Raw genomic sequence first — 20,266 nt, forward strand, 5'->3', positions numbered from 1 at the left:
GTCAAGTGAATTGATTTTACAAAGTGAACAGGTGGGAATTGTCTTTCACGATAGAAACAACAAATACCCTAATCATCCAGGAAGAAGAACACACAGGTTTGGTTACTGACACCCAGAAATGTTTATTGCTTGCGAATTCGCATACCCAGTTGACATCAGTTTCTGTGTTTGAATATTTACTTTTGTGTTTTAGCAGACACCAGGACCTTCCAAAGCAGTCACCATGTTGGCGAGAGCAGTGTGTGTTTTCCCTTTGCAGGTGGCTGCAAGTTATATCATAGAGCCGTCACACCACCACGGTAAGGGGACAGAGACATCGTCAGTAATCATGTACGCCATTACACGACAGAACAGGCACTCTTCATTCTAGGCTTAAGCAATTAGAAAGGTCATCATAGTTGAAAAGTATTCTGTTGTGTCTACATAATTTTTATTGGTTTTATTTATTACCCCTTCGTATAAACATATCCAGTTTCCAATTCTACAATGTTCGTCACTTAGATCAAAGGGAGGTGTGGGGCCAAACGAGTGAGTTGGGTTCAGCGCAGCTTTTAACGGTATTCCAGTTATATCACGGCGTGTCAGCTTAATGTGGGAGGAAAGCCTGAAGTGATGCAGGTCTACGACGTTTACCACTTTTGTTGAAACGGGACCCAATGAGAAACACTTACTCACGCTGACCTTGTTGGAAGCTGTCGAGCCTTTAGATTTTTGTCTGAACTAGTTCCTCATACATTAGTTGCAAGATGTCTTTAGTTTTCCTTCCTGTTACTAACCATATATCATTTTACCGTTATTACAGTATAATTAAATTGTCGTTGTGTTCATGGAAATTCCTGCATTCTGATTAGCTGAATTGGTCACGTGTTATTGCATTCATTTCCCAATGAATGTAAAAAACTAAGCCACGCCCACCGCGGCGCACTACTTTTATTACTGCGGAATGTCGGGGAATCCCAAAATTACAGTCGAGGGAATTCCCTTTCTGCTTACGTGTATCGTCATGCACAGGACATTTAGTGACTTTAATGCATATTCATTGTCCAAACTACGCTTTGAAACCGAAGACCGAGAATGAATGAAACAGCAAACGTGCAGGCTCGCTCGCCCGTTTTTTTCCCGCTCGCCCCGGTTCAACTTTCATGTCTTCGGGTTTCATTTATAACAAGCATTTCTCAACTGTGTTTTACCGTAATCAGGGAAGTAATGTTTGAATCACGCAGTAAATGACCATGTTATTGGAAACAGCCGCCCCTTCTCTCGGACATATTTCTTATATTCGTTACAGTCTGACTGTTGCACTTTACGCCTCTTGCCTTAATTGACAGGTCCAATTAACATTGTTTAATCCCACTCTCCGTTGATTGGCTACTGACTGTATAGGCGTGTCAAGTTATGTGCATAAGTTAAACGATCACCTGATTCATGTCACGCCACTGTATGTATTCATACACCTGGAATGTTTATCAATGTCGTCATTTTTGTCTGTTGTGATATATGCAACTGTTTTGGGTTAAACTATTGTAGATAAAACATGTTTTACGTTGTCGAATTTAATTATAAGCATTGACTGTATATGTTTTCGGTTCATTGAGGTATGAATCGAAAAACATACCTCAATGAACCGAAAAAAATACACAATCAAACCTTAATTGGTGACAGAACATCATGCACAGATCGCGCTTGCTAATGATTCAGAATGTGAATATGTTATCGTGGAAATAGTGTGTATTATATTGTTAAAAAATTCTCCCACTTAATATAATAAAAAAAATAATTATCTGATTTAGACATACGTACTTCTCCAACGGCTTTTTGACCAACAAGAGTAATATATATAACAAAAGTTCCTGTGACATTGAATAAGATTTAATGCAAAGTTATGTTTTTTACCAAATCTGAAACAATTTCGGTTTGCAACAGATAAAAGACTCCTGTAAGTGTCCAAATGGTTTAATTTGCCATACTGACTTCAGAAAATGCGTGATTTCATAAAAAAACACATGAACATGCCAAAATGTCAATTTACAAATCAATGGCATGTGTGTCCACCTCTGGTTGCGATGCAAGCAACACATCTTCATCTAATGGAATGGACCAGGCGTCGCACAAAGTCCTGTGGGATATCTGTCCATATCTGCAGGAGCATGTTTCGAAGTTCCTGGAGTGTCTGTGGAACACGTGGTTGACGTCAAAGGCGCCTATCCATCTCACCCCACATGTGCTCGATTGGTGAGAGATCAGGGGAGCGAGCCGGCCAGGGGATGACATTCACGTTTTTTTGTTGAAGAGAATCCTGAACAAGTCGAGCAATATGAGGCCGGGCTTGTCATGTTGAAAGGTAATGCCTGGGCCATGACGACGCAAAAACGGTAGAACAACAGGGCTGATGATCTCGTCGCGGTAGCGCTGTCCATTGAGATTTCCCTCTACCACTATAAACGGGTCCTCTGTCTTGCTGTAATCCCAACCTACACCATAACGCTGCCGCCCTCGAACCGATCTTCTTCCATGACACAATGATTGACGTAACGTTCACCTCGACGTCGGTACACTCGAATCCGTCCATCGCTGTGGCTGAGGTGAAAACGAGACTCGTCATTGAATAGAACTTGTCCCCACTGCATGGTCGTCCAGCGTAGACGCTGTCTGCACCACTGTAGATGTGCTTGACGGTGGTTTCCTGTCAAAATGGGACGTCTTGCGGGTCTTCTGGCGACAATCTCTGCACATTTGAGGCGGCGACGTACGGTTTGTGAAGATATTCGTCGAAGGCCAGGGATGCTTCTTGCAGTCACTGTTGCTGGCTGGAATCGATTTCGTAGGTGTGTTGTTCGAATCCAGTTGTCTTGTCGATTATTGGTTACGCGTGGCCTGCCACTCCGAGGATGGTCTCTGACTGCATTTGGCTGTTGCCAACGTTGCCATAAATACCAAATGGTGTTTCTGTGGACGTTACATTGTCTTGCAACATCACGTTGACTCGATCCTGCTTCAAGCATACCAATGGCTCGCAGACGCTTATTTTCGGACAGGCGTGGCATTTCGTAATGTTGAATAATTGCGTAATTTTGTTGTTTATCTGAGTGGTTGTTGTCAGCACGATGCTAAACAATGCATATGGAATCCCGTTACCGCACATGTTTTTATACCCATTCTTGGGTAGTGAAATGCATGGGGCTTGCATAAAAGTCAACTTTTACATGGAATGCATGCTTTTCTGTAGCAGTTGCGTTTTTGTGACTTGATTCCATACATGTACTACAATATTGAAAACCAAACTTTACTTGTTTGAAAAATACACTAAAATATTGTTGTCACAGGAACTTTTGTTGTTGAGTATATATACATATAATTAGGAAAAAGCTGTAATTTTGCCAGTTCTCTAAATCTATCTAAATAGATTGCTATGTTAGTATATATTTACCTGGGTGATTGTTGTTTCATGAGACTAATTATACCCTCAATCGAAGACTTTTTCATGTGTCGTTGCACCTGATTGTGGACTTGTCCTTCACCTTCTTCGCACCGACCAATGTTGTAGTGTGGGACTGTCATTGTCATAGAGGGACGCTAACAAAACTAGGGAAATTTTTAAATTTAATGTAATGTTAACTAAACTGGCGGGAAAAGAAAGTATACACCCAGTACACAGTACGTGTTTGGTCAAAACCAATTTAATTTTATATATTTTTTGGGCCGGTAGTTTATATCAGGATGAAAGGAGGAAGCTAAAAGGACTAACAGTTCCTGTAATTCCTGAACGATGCACAAGCCATCCCCCGGTCTTATAGTGTAGAGATAAAGATTGAATCTTCACAGAATACATTAATGACAGATCCCACCCAGTCACTCTCTATTTCTTTTATCTTACAGGGGTCGAGAAAAGAGGAGGTTGGGATGACAGTTGCAAGTATCCTCCAAGTATCTATTCTCACAACCTCATTTGAACGTTTACAGGTCTCACTTAAATATTTTCGATGAATGTACTTAGAAAATGAATTACTAAGCAGGAGAGTATCTGGTCACAGTATCATCTTTATCAAGAAGGCAGCGTTTCCTGTTGCATACGAGGAAGTGCGACCGGATACGCTGCCATCTTGATTTGATCTCGAGGGGGGTGATGGGAAATCGAGGGAGGTCTGGGGGTCTCGTGGGACTTATAGCACAGTAAGGGGAGTAATAGTACAGTAAGAGCTGGGCCGATCGTAGCTGCAATTGTCGTATTGATCAGCTCATACGTTCGTCGTTCACCATTAGTATTTTTGCACAGTGAACTTCTTCATTATATATCATAGTTTCAAGATCTACATACCAATGACGTTCTTGGTCACTCACCTACAAACACGTATAATTTATTTCATCGAAGGTGAACACTCAATTCGTATTCCACCTCGAAAATACAAAAAATTGTGGTTTCCGTGGGGACCGCCATCTTGTGACTGTCACAGTAATGGCAGAGATGAGGACATCATCTCTAGCGGTTGCTGTAATTATCAAGCTTGCGGCCATTGCAGCCAGGTACATGCCTCTGTTGACAACACAGCTAACCATAAGGAAACACACGTGTGACACAGGCGACACTGGCACAAGGACGAACTGAACGACACCTGCATACTAGGAGTTCCAGTAGACAAGCGCTTTCGTGAGATCATCAGCTGATGTCATGCCTATAACAGCCATATCCACCAGTCTCCAACTGGCCTTGTCATTTGTAGACACACAGTCTTGTTCCAGGGTAAGCCAAACTTGAAGAAGAACAAGTTTGAGAGAAAGTTGAAAAGTACTAGTACCTTACCATTTGGAGCAGACCAGCCTGAGGTTCCTGACTGAAATCGCACAGCATGTAGACGATACACACAGTGTGTTATTAAAACAAAGAACAATTATCGGCTTTGCTTTGCAGGTGTGTTGTCCCAATGGTTTCTGAAGGAGAGGCAACAAATCTTGTAACCGAATGGTATCATATCGCCTTTGGCCTTTCTTGTGACCCTGGCTGCATCATCGTCCTCAGTATATTGACGTTGGCAGTTCGTTGGATAGAGATACTTTTATCTTGTTGTTACTTACGTTCATGCAAAGGATGGAGTGATTTTCAGAATTGAAACGTTGGTAGTCACAGTTGGAAACATTTCTGTTCATTTCCTATCTATACTGGCTGATTCGAGTCGATACTTTCTGTTGTGTTTCTCCAACATAAATAAGTCCATAAAGGGTACATTCAATGCCATATTTGGCTGTTGAAGTTTGACATAATATGTCTTCAAACGGTTTTGTACTGTATGCTTTATCTGTAAATATTTGCCCACTTTTAAATAGTTATGGATGCTGTTGAAGCATATGCTAAAACATGGGCCAATAGAGAAGAGAGAATAGAGAACCGACTGAATGTCTTTCATTGTGGGATGATAAGACAGTGCCTGATGCTGCCATTGGTAGAATGCACAAAAAGGAAACCCGATATGCACAGAAGAAGAAACAGAAAAGGAATAAACCCATTTTGTCCCAGCCAGCTGTCACCCAAAGTCTAGGTAGTTGTGCCCGCTGACGAGGCCTCAGATAACATAATCATTATATGTAAGCATCACTACATTACTGGTTGATAAAAGAACTTGGAATAATTGCAAATCCCACAATGCCACATGTGAGGCCCGAATGTTAACTGTGGAATAGATGAAACAATCTCCACCAAAAGCACAGTGCATTGTACGGTTCAGATAATATCACAAGCATGTGTCACCGTTGGGATAAGGATACGCTTACCATTTTGCAAAAACCTGGTATCATCACCATTTTTATGTTGATTCACATGCTTATGATGAAGTCAGAATCGTACACTGGATTCTGCTTTCAGCAAAGATTTCTTATGATTATGAAAATGGTTTTCTCACGTTTATTTGACGTCGACTTTGCATTTTATGTGGACCACGTAACCAATTTAGTCAGCCCTTAGCTGCACACAGTAACCTGTCAATCAAAACCCAGATAGTCTGGAAACCTTACTTCCTGATTATTACTGAAGCACAACACACAATTACTCTAAATCTGAAATTTGTTTATCAGACCTAACGTCGTTTTACTTTACTCAATGACAAGGGACTATTTACAATGAAGACCCAATACCCATTGCCTTAATGTGTTTCATAATCTTTTTTTCAGACTGTTCTAGTTCAAAGGTGCCTTTTGGAAGTATCAGTTGTAGCCAAACCTGGGGCGGGCAAGTGTCTTGTAACCTCAGCTGTAGTCATGGATACACAGCTGACGGTGGCTCTTCATCTTGCAATAATGGACAACTGTCTCTTGGGGGCTATTGTAGAGGTATGTTACGGAGTCTTCTCTGCTCTGGAACTGTGTATTTTCACAATGCATTTAGAGTTTTCAATCAATACTAGTAATAGTTAACCACCCACCTTCAATATCATAAATGTTTATTCATTTTCAAATGTCTACCAGAAAGGTCAATTGTATTTATTGGGTCAGTTTCTCTGTTGTTTGTCCTGTCTGCATTCCTTACAATATTAGATAGTATCACCTCACTGTCAAATACCTTTGGAAGTTGCTTCTTTTTTTAGAAATCAGATGTCCATCTCCACCAAAAGTTGGTAATGGTGTCATTCAATGTGGAACCAGCACACACCACAAATTGAATGATGTGTGTTACCTTCGTTGTAATGCTAGCTATATACTAAGCTCACCTTCATCTGAGGTCAAGTGCTTGTCAAGCGAAACCTGGTCTACTCAGGCTGTCTGTGTTGGTATGTTTCTGATATGCACATTGTCATAATGAAAAGATATAATATGACATCAAATACAACAAATGTTCCTAGAAAACTAGAAATATAGTGACACTATATATTATGAGAAGAATGTATTGATGCAAAGTTGCCATACAAAATATATCTTGATCCCAAATATCATCCTTAAACCCCTACCATATGCATTACTTCGGACTGCATACATAAAGCCCACATGTCCTGCTATTATGGACACACAGATTAAAGCCACACACTCAATTTGGTTTTAACTACGAAATAATTTGTGGTATATGTATAACGTTTTTGAGCAGGTACAAAATAATGCCACTGGAATGACAGGATCGCACAATGAAGTGTCATGATTATACGTGACATGCATGAATAACAAGACGGCACATGTATAGCTGCAAAGGCCACCTGAGGAAAATAGAGCGTATTTTGCAAGTTCTAAAACCAACATCACGACTTTTACACGAAAGACTTCTCAGCCTGATGTCGCCAAACACGTGACGTCACACTCAGTCAAACACAAGCACTTTGTGTCCCTCGAATTTGTTTTAAACTACGACTTAATTATAACTTTATAACTAAGATGCTAAGGTCTTTTCTGACTAAAGTCCTCTGCTTATACTTGCTTATAATCATTAATGAAACCACAATGTGGCAATTTGAAACCAACATTTGAAACATCAATATTGTAAAATACTTACTGATAATACTTCCTAGTTGCTTAAATGTTAATATGTTATCGAGATAAGTATTACCTCAACAATTCTCTAATTAAATGAGCAATAAACAGTCAAATTTGGAAACTGTAACGAGTCAAAATGGAATAAAGAGCATATATTTGATGAATATTGGATGTTAAATATGGGCATCTAATATATATTCAGTGAAATGCTTATTCCATTCTTATAGCAAAAAAATGTACCCCTCCTTCCTCTGTGTCCCATGGCCTCTAGAACTGTACCGATGCCCCTCAAGTTATTGGTGCAGTCTGTGGTCTTCTGTGTGGCAATGGATACAAACTACAGCCTGGGGTGAAGACGGTCACGTGTTTGGATAATGCAACTTGGACAGCACCACCATCATGCATAGGTGAGGAATGAACTGACAAGAGCATGGTTATTGTGATTTACCTTTGATGTGAATGTGTCATGTTGTTTCTCTGCCGTCCGCCAGTATCCAAACTTTTGTACTGAAAAACTATTTTAACCCAACGTCATATATAACCTACACCACGTGTTAGGCCTTTGAAAGGCATTTAGAAGTGATACACATAAGGAAGAGAATATATGGATGTCAACTTCCTTATTATGAGGAACACAACGTTTCGGAATACATGCTTCACCTGATGAAGGAGTAAGAATGTACTCTGAAACATTGTGATCCTCATAATAAAGAAGCTGACATTCATAAATTCTCTTCCTTACACCATGTGTTGTTGGTTCAGTTAAAAATCACAGATTGTCATCTGAATATCAAAGAAAGTCCCTTCTATGCAGTCTATATGTACAACCCAACCCGCTTAAAAAAATGAAAAGAATTCATACTTTTACAAGGCTTTAAAGACGATATGTAGGATAGGTGTGTGTTTGAAAGATTGTGAATTTAAAGGAGAAATCTTTGTATGTGCCCGTTACATCACTCTCAAGCACGATAGATGTAGAACTTAGTTTTGCTGGATGACTGCACGATGACATGCAAATGGAATCAAGAACACAGTCCCCTAATTGTCTGGTTTGTTTAGAGGCCACCACCGGATGGCAGGAGTTCTGCTGCGCGGCGTCAGGCAATGGAACCTACGTTTTATTTAAATTGTATGAATGGCGGGTGCTACCGCCAGGGCAGGAAATTCTTACCTTTTTCGCTAACACATGGTGTCATCACTGATTTTTCAGTGGTCCATTCATATACATGTATTTTGCACAGCTATTTTGTCCTTCGCGCCAAACTGACACTTTTTCTGTGGATAGTCTAGACAAGTTATTCTTTTGCAATGACAATTTATATTTTCAATTCGAATCGATATGTAAAAATGCAAGGTGATTGAAAAGGAAGCGCACGTACATTTCTGTTGTCCGATGTATTTGCAAATTAGAACAAATTATTTATCAAATTGTATCCCATGACATGATTACATTCGTATATTTCATATCGCTGATCTTAAGGTGGTACTTGATCTATCCAAAAATGTATTGGTAATGTTATGTACTTTTAGAAGTACTTCTGAACTTCCGCACATTGTACAATCACATGTATATGCATATATTTATTTTCGTTGTGTTCATTGAAATTCCTGCATTCTGAATAGCTGAGAGACCGCCTCCGTGGTCTAGTAGTAGAGCGTCCGCCCGGACTGCGGAAGGTCCGGGGTTCGATCCCCGGCCGCGTCATACCAAAAGACGTTGAAAGATGGTACTTGTTGTTACCCTGTCTGGCGCTCGGTATTTAGGGGCTAAAACAAGGACTGGTCGGCTCGGAGTCAGTATACTGTGTCTGAGTGGGGTATTCATGTTAAACTGTGGCATGGTATCTCAGTGAGCTATAGCACTATAAATCGGCATCAGTCCGGACTAGTACAAGCAGACACACACGTACATGCACGTCGCTATATAAGTGCAATCATCTTGGACGCGACGTTAAACCCCATTTCACCTCACCTCACCTGAATAGCTGAATTGGTCACGTGTTATTGCATTCATTTCCCAGTGAATGTAAAAAAATTAAGCCACGCCCACCGAGGCGCACTACTTATATTGCTGCGGAATGTCGGGGAATCCCAACATTACAGTCGAGGGAATTCCCTTTCCGCTCACGTGTATCGTCATGCACAGGACATATTCATTGTCCAAACTGCGCGGATTCATACAGTTTGCATATCGATTTTTCGATTCATACCTCAATTAAGCGAAACAAATACACAGTCAGTCCTTTAATATAATGGACCCAGTCAGTATAATCAGTGCTATGTGTGATATGTACTTCATCATTGCAACACATTCTTAAATACTTGAATCACTTATGAAAATAAAAATGTCAATATTAATTATTTCATTCACAGAGAAGAAGTGCCTGGTTCCGCAACATGTGACCAACGGACACCTCAGCTGTAGCACCACCTCTGTCAGGACGGGCACCTCCTGTAGCTTGTCCTGTGAGTCCGGGTTCGGGCCCAGCTTTGGTATCAGAGAGAGGACCTGTCAGTCTGATGAGACGTGGTCGGAGTCAATCACCTGTGTAGGTACGTATAACCTTTGTAGGTCAGAATAATGTGTGTAGATAAGTATCACCTGTGTTTGTCAGTATCACCTTTGTAGTTCAGTATCACCTGTGTAGTTCAGTATCACCTGTGTAGGTACGTATAACCTGTGTAGTTCAATATCACCTGTGTAGGATCACCTGTGTAGGTCAGTATCACCTGTGTAGGTCAGTATCACCTGTATAGTTCAATATCACCTGTGTAGGATCACCTGTGTAGGTCAGTCACACCTGTGTAGGTAAGTATCACATGTGTAGATAAAAATCACCTGTGTAGTTCAGAATCACCTTGGAAGTTCAGTATCACCTTGGAAGTTCAGTATCACCTTGGAAGTTCAGTATCACCTTGGAAGTTCAGTATCATCTTGGAAGTTCAGTATCACCTTGGAAGTTCAGTATCACATGTGTAGGTCAGTATCACCTGTTTAGGTCAGTATCACCTGTTTACGTTTGTATCACTTGTTTCCTGTTCGGACCTGTGTATGTCAGTCACACCTGTGTAGGTCAGTATCACCTTTGTAGTTCAATATCACCTGTGTAGGTCAGTATCACCTGTATAGTTCAATATCACCTGTGTAGGATCACCTGTGTAGGTCAGTATCACCTGTGTAGGTCAGTATCACCTGTATAGTTCAATATCACCTGTGTAGGATCACCTGTGTAGGTCAGTATCACCTGTGTAGGTCAGTATCACCTGTATAGTTCAATATCACCTGTGTAGGATCACCTGTGTAGGTCAGTCACACCTGTGTAGGTAAGTATCACATGTGTAGATAAAAATCACCTGTGTAGTTCAGAATCACCTTGGAAGTTCAGTATCACCTTGGAAGTTCAGTATCACCTTGGAAGTTCAGTATCACCTTGGAAGTTCAGTATCATCTTGGAAGTTCAGTATCACCTTGGAAGTTCAGTATCACATGTGTAGGTCAGTATCACCTGTTTAGGTCAGTATCACCTGTTTACGTTTGTATCACTTGTTTCCTGTTCGGACCTGTGTATGTCAGTCACACCTGTGTAGGTCAGTATCACCTTTGTAGTTCAATATCACCTGTGTAGGTCAGTATCACCTGTATAGTTCAATATCACCTGTGTAGGATCACCTGTGTAGGTCAGTATCACCTGTGTAGGTCAGTATCACCTGTATAGTTCAATATCACCTGTGTAGGATCACCTGTGTAGGTCAGTATCACCTGTGTAGGTCAGTATCACCTGTATAGTTCAATATCACCTGTCTAGGATCACCTGTGTAGGTCAGTATCACCTATGTAGGTCAGTATCACCTGTATAGTTCAATATCACCTGTGTAGATAAAAATCACCTGTGTAGTTCAGTATCACCTTGGAAGTTCAGTATCACATGTGTAGGTCAGTATCACCTGTTTAGGTCAGTATCACCTAGTTAGGTTTGTATCACTTGTTTCCTGTTCGGACCTGTGTATGTCAGTCACACCTGTGTAGGTCAGTATCACCTGTGTAGATAAAAGTCACCTGTGTAGTTCAGTATCACCTTGGAAGTTCAGTATCACCTGTGTAGGTTTGTATCACTTGTTTCCTGTTCGGACGTGTGTATGTCTGTCACACCTGTGTAGGTCAGTATCACCTGTGTAGGCCAGTATATTTTGTGCAGTATCATCTATTTAAATCAGTATTAACTGTGTATGTCACACTGACCAGCTTTGTTTCACCCAACCTTTGATTTAAGGTACACTTTGAAATACACTCGTTGAAATAAACACAGTATTTGCCGGAGATCCGTGTAATAATTTCTCACATTCTTATTTGTTCTGAACGTAAAATTGTCAAGCAACGTGAGAAATTCAACTCATGGTGTGCCAGAGCATAACCATAATCCTTGCAAACACTCTGAACTAACAGAAACCTAGATCGGCACTTGGTTGATGCATGTCATCGTATCCCAACTGCGTGGATCGATGCTCATGATATCAATCACTGCTTTGTCTGGTCAAAACTCGATTATTTACAAACCACCGTCATACAGCTGGACTATTGTTGAGTGCGGTGTTAAACAACAAACAAACAATTCATGTTTCGACAACCCTGAAAGAGTTGCTTTATTCTCAGACACATCACCTCCCGCGATCATCAACTGTCCTCCCAGTCAGACTCATTTCCTCAAAGCAAATGAAACAAGCATCAACATCACGTGGTCAAAGGTCAAGGCTATCGACTCACCAAAAGGAGACTTCGTGAATGTGACCTTGACTTCCAGCTTGCGACCCGGAAGGGCTTATCCAGCAGGGAACTATACGGTGAAATATGATGCCAGGGATAAGTCAGGAAATAAGGCCTATCCATGCTTCTTCACCGTGTCGATATCAAGTAGGAATAAGTTTACAATGGCCTTCAAGCATCTTTTTTTGTAAGATATGTATGAAAGTAATATGTACTTCAGTTGAACCACGCAAATATTGGCAAGCAATTCATTCATTGCATGTATTTGTAAATTTAGAATATCTGAAATTCATTTATGGAAGAATTACAACACATTTAATACTAATAATATTGTATACGTATGAACGTGTATTTCAGTTTACTTCGAAGTAAAAGCAATTCGTCTATGTGGATTGTAGTCAAAACGGCTAATCCACGGAATGGGTATTGTCAAAATCCAAACGGCCAAAAAAGTCAAATCGGCCAAAATGTCAAAGTCAAAAGGCCCAAAGACAAAAAAAAAACCCGGCCAAAATAAACCCTAAGTTTGTTGATTGTTGATGTAGTAGGGACCTTGTTTTTATTAATCCTCTACAAGTCATTAAACTCAAAGTAGAAAAATGTTTGACAGTGAGTCTTTCAGACAATATTTTTTAGATTGAAATCTATGTCTGTCACGTGTTTTGGCCGTATTGACGTGTACCCGTCTGTGTCATGTGTTTGTAAATTTAGAATATATGTGCGAGAGCTGATCAAACAGTTTTAAGCCTGACGAACTTTCAACAAAGTGAACTAGTCATGTAGTACATTGTTTGAGGAGTTCTTTGCAAGTGTATTTGGTCTGTTTAGGCCGTGTGCATATTAGTGACAGCCCTTTGAACATGATAGGGGTCCAAATGGACACATACATGGAAAAGAACAAGTGCCGAGCAGTCACCAAGTTTTTTACTTTAATAATAAATAAATTCATGACCGCACGTCACAAGTGTATGGGGATATGGACCCTAGCTAGTCCACTGTTTAACGCTGGGCAGCTATGTTTAAGGCTGGGAGAACACGTCTTGATGATGACACTAGGTCTGGGCGTCCCTCAACGTCCATAAAAAAATATTGAATCAATGAGATTGAAAAACCTTTTCTGTCGGATAGACGTATTACCATTGCTGAACTTGAGGAAGACACAAGTTTGAGCCATGGATCCATTGTAACAATTTTTTCATGAACATTAACAGATGAATAAGATATCTGCTTGTTGGGAGCAAAAGCTTCTAAATTCTGATCTTAAGGAAAAAATAAGTGACATTGCCACAAAAAAATGTAGAACGATCTAAGGAGGATTTCGTCAAATTCAAAAAGAGATTAGTAACGGGTGATGAAACATTGGCGTCTTGTATCTTGGGATGCAAAGGGTGTGATCCTTTTTGATTACTTAGCAATCAAAAGACGATTACTGATGCCTACTATGCTGATTTGCGCCAAGGCCTGAGCGATTCTTTCAGCGAGGAATGCTGACTGATGGAGTTCTCTCTTTTTCATGGCCATGTCTCTTCTCACACCTTTTGACTCACAAAGGCTGCTGTGCTACGATGTGGATTCGAAGAGCTTCCCCACCCTCCATGCATACTCGCCAGACCTGGCACCATTTGGAATTTGTTTTAAACTACGACTTAATTATGACTTTATAACTAAGATGCTAAGGTCTTTTCTTACCTAAGTCCTCTGCTTATACTTGCTTACAATCATTAATGAAACCACAATGTGGCAATTTGAAACCAACATTTGAAACATCAATATTGTAAAATACTTACTGATAATACTTCCTAGTTGCTTAAATGTTAATATGTTATCGAGATAAGTATTACCTCAACAATTCTCTAATTAAATGAGCAATAAACAGTCAAATTTGGAAACTGTAACGAGTCAAAATGGAATAAAGAGCATGCATTTGATGAATATTGGATGTTAAATATGGGCATCTAATATATATTCAGTGAAATGCTTATTCCATTCTTATAGCAAAAACATGTACCCCTCCTTCCTCTGTGTCCCATGGCCTCTAGAACTGTACCGATGCCCCTCAAGTTATTGGTGCAGTCTGTGGTCTTCTGTGTGGCAATGGATACAAACTACAGCCTGGGGTGAAGACGGTCACGTGTTTGGATAATGCAACTTGGACAGCACCACCATCATGCATAGGTGAGGAATGAACTGACAAGAGCATGGTTATTGTGATTTACCTTCGATGTGAATGTGTCATGTTGTTTCTCTGCCGTCCGCCAGTATCCAAACTTTTGAACTGAAAAACTATTTTAACCCAACGTCATATATAACCTACACCACTTGTTAGGCCTTTGAAAGGCATTTAGAAGTGATACACATAAGGAAGAGAATATATGGATGTCAACTTCCTTATTATGAGGAACACAACGTTTCGGAATACATGCTTCACCTGATGAAGGAGTAAGAATGTACTCTGAAACATTGTGATCCTCATAATAAAGAAGCTGACATTCATAAATTCTCTTCCTTACACCATGTGTTGTTGGTTCAGTTAAAAATCACAGATTGTCATCTGGATATCAAAGAAAGTCCCTTCTATGCAGTCTATATGTACAACCCAACCCGCTTACAAAAATGAAAAGAATTCACACTTTTACAAGGCTTTAAAGACGATATGTAGGATAGGTGTGTGTTTGAAAGATTGTGAATTTAAAGGAGAAATCTTTGTATGTGCCCGTTACATCACTCTCAAGCACGATAGATGTAGAACTTAGTTTTGCTGGATGACTGCACGATGACATGCAAATGGAATCAAGAACACAGTCCCCTAATTGTCTGGTTTGTTTAGAGGCCACCACCGGATGGCAGGAGTTCTGCTGCGCGGCGTCAGGCAATGGAACCTACGTTTTATTTAAATTGTATGAATAGCGGGTGCTACCGCCAGGGCAGGAAATTCTTACCTTTTTCGCTAACACATGGTGTCATCACTGATTTTTCCGTGGTCCATTCATATACATGTATTTTGCACAGCTATTTTGTCCTTCGCGCCAAACTGACACTTTTTCTGTGGATAGTCTAGACAAGTTATTCTTCTGCAATGACAATTTATATTTTCAATTCAAATCGATATGTAAAAATGCAAGGTGATTGAAAAGGAAGCGCACGTACATTTCTGTTGTCCGATGTATTTGCAAATTAAAACAAATTATTTATCAAATTGTATCCCATGACATGATTACATTCGTATATTTCATATCGCTGATCTTAAGGTGGTACTTGATCTATCCAAAAATGTATTGGTAATGTTATGTACTTTTAGAAGTACTTCTGAACTTCCGCACATTGTACAATCACATGTATATGCATATATTTATTTTCGTTGTGTTCATTGAAATTCCTGCATTCTGAATAGCTGAGAGACCGCCTCCGTGGTCTAGTAGTAGAGCGTCCGCCCGGACTGCAGAAGGTCCGGGGTTCGATCCCCGGCCGCGTCATACCAAAAGACGTTGAAAGATGGTACTTGTTGTTACCCTGTCTGGCGCTCGGTATTTAGGGGCTAAAACAAGGACTGGTCGGCTCGGAGTCAGTATACTGTGTCTGAGTGGGGTATTCATGTTAAACTGTGGCATGGTATCTCAGTGAGCTATAGCACTATAAATCGGCATCAGTCCGGACTAGTACAAGCAGACACACACGTACATGCACGTCTCTATATAAGTGCAATAATCTTGGACGCGACGTTAAACCCCATTTCACCTCACCTCACCTGAATAGCTGAATTGGTCACGTGTTATTGCATTCATTTCCGAAAGGAATGTAAAAAATTAAGCCACGCCCACCGAGGCGCACTACTTATATTACTGCGGAATGTCGGGGAATCCCAACATTACAGTCGAGGGAATTCCCTTTCCGCTCACGTGTATCGTCATGCACAGGACATTTAGCGACTTTCATGCATATTCATTGTCCAAACTGCGCGGATTCATACAGTTTGCATATCGATTTTTCGATTCATACCTCAATTAAGCGAAACAAATACACAGTCAGTCCTTAAATCTAATGGACCCAGTCAGTATAATCAGTGCTATGTGTGATATGTACTTCATCATTGCAACACATTCTTAAATACTTGAATCATTTATGAAAATAAAAATGTCATAGTAATAATTTGATTCACAGAGAAGAAGTGCCTGGTTCCCCAACACGTGAACAACGGACACCTCAGCTGTAGCACCACCTCTGTCAGGACGGGCACCTCCTGTAGCTTGTCATGTGAGTCCGGGTTCGGGCCCAGCTTTGGTATCAGAGAGAGGACCTGTCAGTCTGATGAGACGTGGTCGGAGTCAATCACCTGTGTAGGTATGTATAACGTGTGAAGTTCAGTATCACCTGTGTAGGTCAGTATCACCTGTGTAGGTACGTAAAACTTGTGTAGTTCAATATCACCTGTCTAGGATAACCTGTGTAGGTCAGTATCACCTGTGTAGGTCAGTATCACCTGTATAGTTCAATATCACCTGTGTAGATAAAAATCACCTGTGTAGTTCAGAATCACCTTGGAAGTTCAGTATCACCTGTGTAGGTTTGTATCACTTGTTTCCTGTTCGGACCTGTGTATGTCAGTCACACCTGTGTAGGTCAGTCTCACCTGTGTAGGTCAGTATCACCTGTGTAGGTCAGTCTCACCTGTGTAGGTCAGTCTCACCTGTGTAGGTCAGTCTCACCTGTGTAGGTCAGTCTCACCTGTGTAGGTCAGTATCACCTGTGTAGGTCAGTCTCACCTGTGTAGTTCAGTATCACCTTGGAAGTTCAGTATCACCTGTGTAGGTCAGTATCACCTGTGTGGTTCAGTATCACCTGTTTCCTGGTCGGACCTGTGTAGGTCAGTCATACATGTACCTGTGTAGGTCAGTATATTTTGTTCAGGTCAGTGTTACCTGGAAAGGTAAGTATCATCTATGTAGATCAGTATTTACTGTGTATGTCACACTGACCTGCTTTGTTTCACCCAACCTTTGATTCACGATTCACTTGGAAATACACTCGTTGAAATAAACACAGTATTTGCCGGAGATCCGTGTAATAATTTCTCACATTCTTATTTGTTCTGAACGTGAAATTGTCAAGCACCGTTAGAAATTCAACTCATGGTGTGCCAGGGCATAACCATAATCCTTGCAAACACCCTGAACTAACAGAAACTCCGATCGGTACTTGGTTGATGCATGTCATCGTATCCCAACTGCGTGGATCGATGCTCATGATATCAATGTTTCGACAACCCTGAAAGAGTTGTTTTCTTCCTAGACACATCACCACCAGTCATCATCAACTGTCCTCCCAGTCAGACTCATTTCCTCAAAGCAAATGAAACAAACATCAACATCACGTGGCCAAAGGTCAAGGCTATGGACTCACCAAAAGGAGGCTTCGTGAATGTGACCTTGACTTCCAGCTTGCGACCCGGAAGGGCTTATCCAGCAGGGAACTACACAGTGAAATACGATGCCAGGGATAAGTCAGGAAATAAGGCCTATCCATGCTTCTTCACCGTGTCAATATCAAGTAGGAATAAGTATTTCACAATGACCGTCAAGCATCTTTTTTTGTAAGATATGTATGAAAGTAATATGTACTTCAGTTGAACCATGCAAATATCGGCAAGCAATTCATTCATTGCACGTATTTGTAAATTTAGAATATCTGAAATTCATTTATGGAAGACTTACAACAGATTTAATACTGATAATATTGTGTACGTATGAACGTGTATTTAAGTTTACTTCGAAGTAAAAGCAGTTTGTCCATGTATATTGTAGTCAAAACGGCTAATCCACGGAACGGGTATTGTCAAAATCCAAACGGCCAAAAAAGTCAAATCGACCAAAATGTCAAAGTCAAAAGGCCCAAAGAAAAAAAAACGTTTAAAATAAATCCTAAGTTTATTGATTGTTGATGTAGTAGGGACCTTGTTTTTATTAATCCTCTACAAGTCTCTGAACTCAAAGTAGAAAAATGTTTGACAGTGAGTCTTTCAGACAATATTTTTTTAGATTTTTGAAATCTATGTCCGTCACGTGTTTTGGCCGTATTGACGTGTACCCGTCTGTGTCATGTGTTTGTAAATTTAGAATATATGTGCGAGAGCTGATCAAACAGTTTTAAGCCTGACGAACTTTCAACAAAGTGAACTAGTCAATGTAGTACATTCATTGATGAGTTCATTGCAAGTGTATTTGGTCTGTTGAGGCCGTGTGTATGTTATTGACAGCCTGTTGAACATGATAGGGGTCCAAATGGACACAGAAATGGAAAAGAACGAGTACCGAGCAGTCACCAAGTTTTTTACTTTAGAGCAAAGTACTCCCGAATAAATTCATGACCGCACGTCACAAGTGTATGGGGATATGGACCCTAGCTAGTCCACTGTTAAACGCTGGGCAGCTATGTTTAAGGCTGGGAGAACACGTCTTGATTATGACACTAGGTCTGGACGTCCCTCAACGTCCATACAAAAATATTGAATCAATGAGATTGAAAAACCTTTTCTGCCAGATAGACGTATTACCATTGCTGAACTTGAGGGAGACACAAGTTTGAGCCATGGATCCATTGTAACAATGTTTCATGAACATTAACAGATGAATAAGATATCTGCTTGTTGAGTGCCAAAGCTTCTAAATTCTGATCTTAAGGAAAAAATAAGTGACATTGCCAGAGAAAATGTAGAGCGATCTAAGGAGGATTTCGTCAAATTCAAAAATAAATTAGTAACGGGTGATGAAACATTGGTGTCTTGTATCTTGGGATGCAAAGGGTGTGATCCTTTTTGATTACTTAGCAATCAAAAGACGATTACTGATGCCTACTATGCTGATTTGCGCCAAGGCCTGAGCGATTCTTTCGGCGAGGAATGCTGACTAATGGAGTTCTACCTTTTTCATTGCCATGTCTCTTCTCACATCTTTTGACTCACAAAGGCTGCTGTGCTACAATGTGGATTCAAAGAGCTTCCCCACCCTCCATGCATACACGCCAGACCTGGCACCAAGTGATTTCCACCTGTTTCCTAAACTGAAAGAGCACCTTCCTGGAAAGCGCTTTGACGACAATGATGACCTCTAAGCTGCCGTGAATGGGGTTTTCAGGGTGGCTTCGGAAAACTGACTGGAATTGAAAAGCTTCACTATCGATGTGAGAAGTTTATTGAAAAGCAGGGAAATTATGTTGAAAAATATAATTACAAAAACTTTCACAATTGTTGGTTTTGTTTGTTAGGCTTAGAACTTTTTTGACCATCCCTCGTATATGATTCTTTGTGGAATCACAGAACATTTGATAATAATAATGGAGGCGGTATCCGTGTTAAACAAATACACAACATACTTATATTTCACAGCTTGTCCAAGCGGGTCCTATCTTGATGTGTCAAGGAACAAATGTGTTCTGTGTCCTACTGGAACATACCAGGAACATGAACGACGTCTCACGTGTGTTCCATGTCCTTCCGACTTTTCGACAGCGTCTGAAGGGTCAAATTCCTCGTCCAGATGTAGAGGTAAACCTACTTCATTAAAATGTTCAATATTCATACCAGATTTGAAATGTTAACATCAAAGAGTGTCGAGGATCGTCTTCTCACTTTAACGTTCCTTTGGGGAATCACATCAAAATGTGTTTTCAACGTTTGCGTTGTTTAACGCCATATTCATTCTATCACAGAACATATAACCATTTCAAAACACTTCAATAATAACTTGTATGGAATACTTTCAATCCAAAGAATTGTTTTGTTATATTCCAAGCATTTCATTGTTGAATAGTGTTTGAACATCTATTTCTTGCTCTATCTGGACACCTTCCAACACATATTACATACACATATTGTTCTCCAACACTACAGGTATTATGGACACCTTCCAACACATTAAACAGGCACATATTGCTCTACAACAGTGCAGGTAATCTGGACACCTTCCAACACACCTAACGGCCACATATTGCTCTCCAACACTACAGGTAATCTGGACACCTTCCAACACATATAACATACACATATTGCTCTTCAACATTACAGGT

At 40.4% G+C, this 20,266-nt stretch overlaps 2 protein-coding genes across 2 annotated transcripts in view; both read left to right on the forward strand.

Moving 5' to 3' along the window:
- On the forward strand, window positions 1-7,809 carry LOC124124520 (E-selectin-like). The gene is made up of 6 exons (XM_048383017.1): window positions 1-96; window positions 194-299; window positions 3,877-3,924; window positions 6,160-6,318; window positions 6,573-6,755; window positions 7,674-7,809. The coding sequence occupies exons 2-6, from the start codon at window positions 224-226 to the stop codon at window positions 7,715-7,717; spliced, it is 510 nt and encodes a 169-aa protein (XP_048238974.1). The 5' UTR covers window positions 1-96; window positions 194-223; the 3' UTR covers window positions 7,718-7,809.
- The window catches only part of LOC124124526 (sushi, von Willebrand factor type A, EGF and pentraxin domain-containing protein 1-like), a gene marked incomplete at its 5' end in the record, with an annotated part of 23,336 nt that continues 10,790 nt past the window's right edge, over window positions 7,721-20,266 (forward strand). The window contains 4 exons of the mRNA XM_048382985.1: window positions 7,721-7,853; window positions 9,820-9,999; window positions 12,098-12,355; window positions 19,587-19,745. Coding sequence (XP_048238942.1) covers window positions 7,721-7,853; window positions 9,820-9,999; window positions 12,098-12,355; window positions 19,587-19,745 — 730 coding nt within the window. The remainder of the gene's footprint in view (window positions 7,854-9,819; window positions 10,000-12,097; window positions 12,356-19,586; window positions 19,746-20,266) is intronic.

This window comes from Haliotis rufescens, unplaced genomic scaffold, assembly GCF_023055435.1.
Source record: "Haliotis rufescens isolate VD_foot unplaced genomic scaffold, xgHalRufe1.0.p SCAF_43, whole genome shotgun sequence".
NCBI classification, from domain to species: Eukaryota; Metazoa; Mollusca; class Gastropoda; order Lepetellida; family Haliotidae; genus Haliotis; species Haliotis rufescens.

Bases quoted from the DNA above. Each gene is read 5' to 3' on its own strand.
- LOC124124520 (XM_048383017.1), top strand. From the start codon at position 224: ATGTTGGCGAGAGCAGTGTGTGTTTTCCCTTTGCAGGTGGCTGCAAGT. The intron at 3,925-6,159 runs GTATCTATTCTC...TCTTTTTTTCAG, and splicing joins CAGTTGCAAGTATCCTCCAA to ACTGTTCTAGTTCAAAGGTG. The intron at 6,319-6,572 runs GTATGTTACGGA...TTCTTTTTTTAG, and splicing joins TCTTGGGGGCTATTGTAGAG to AAATCAGATGTCCATCTCCA.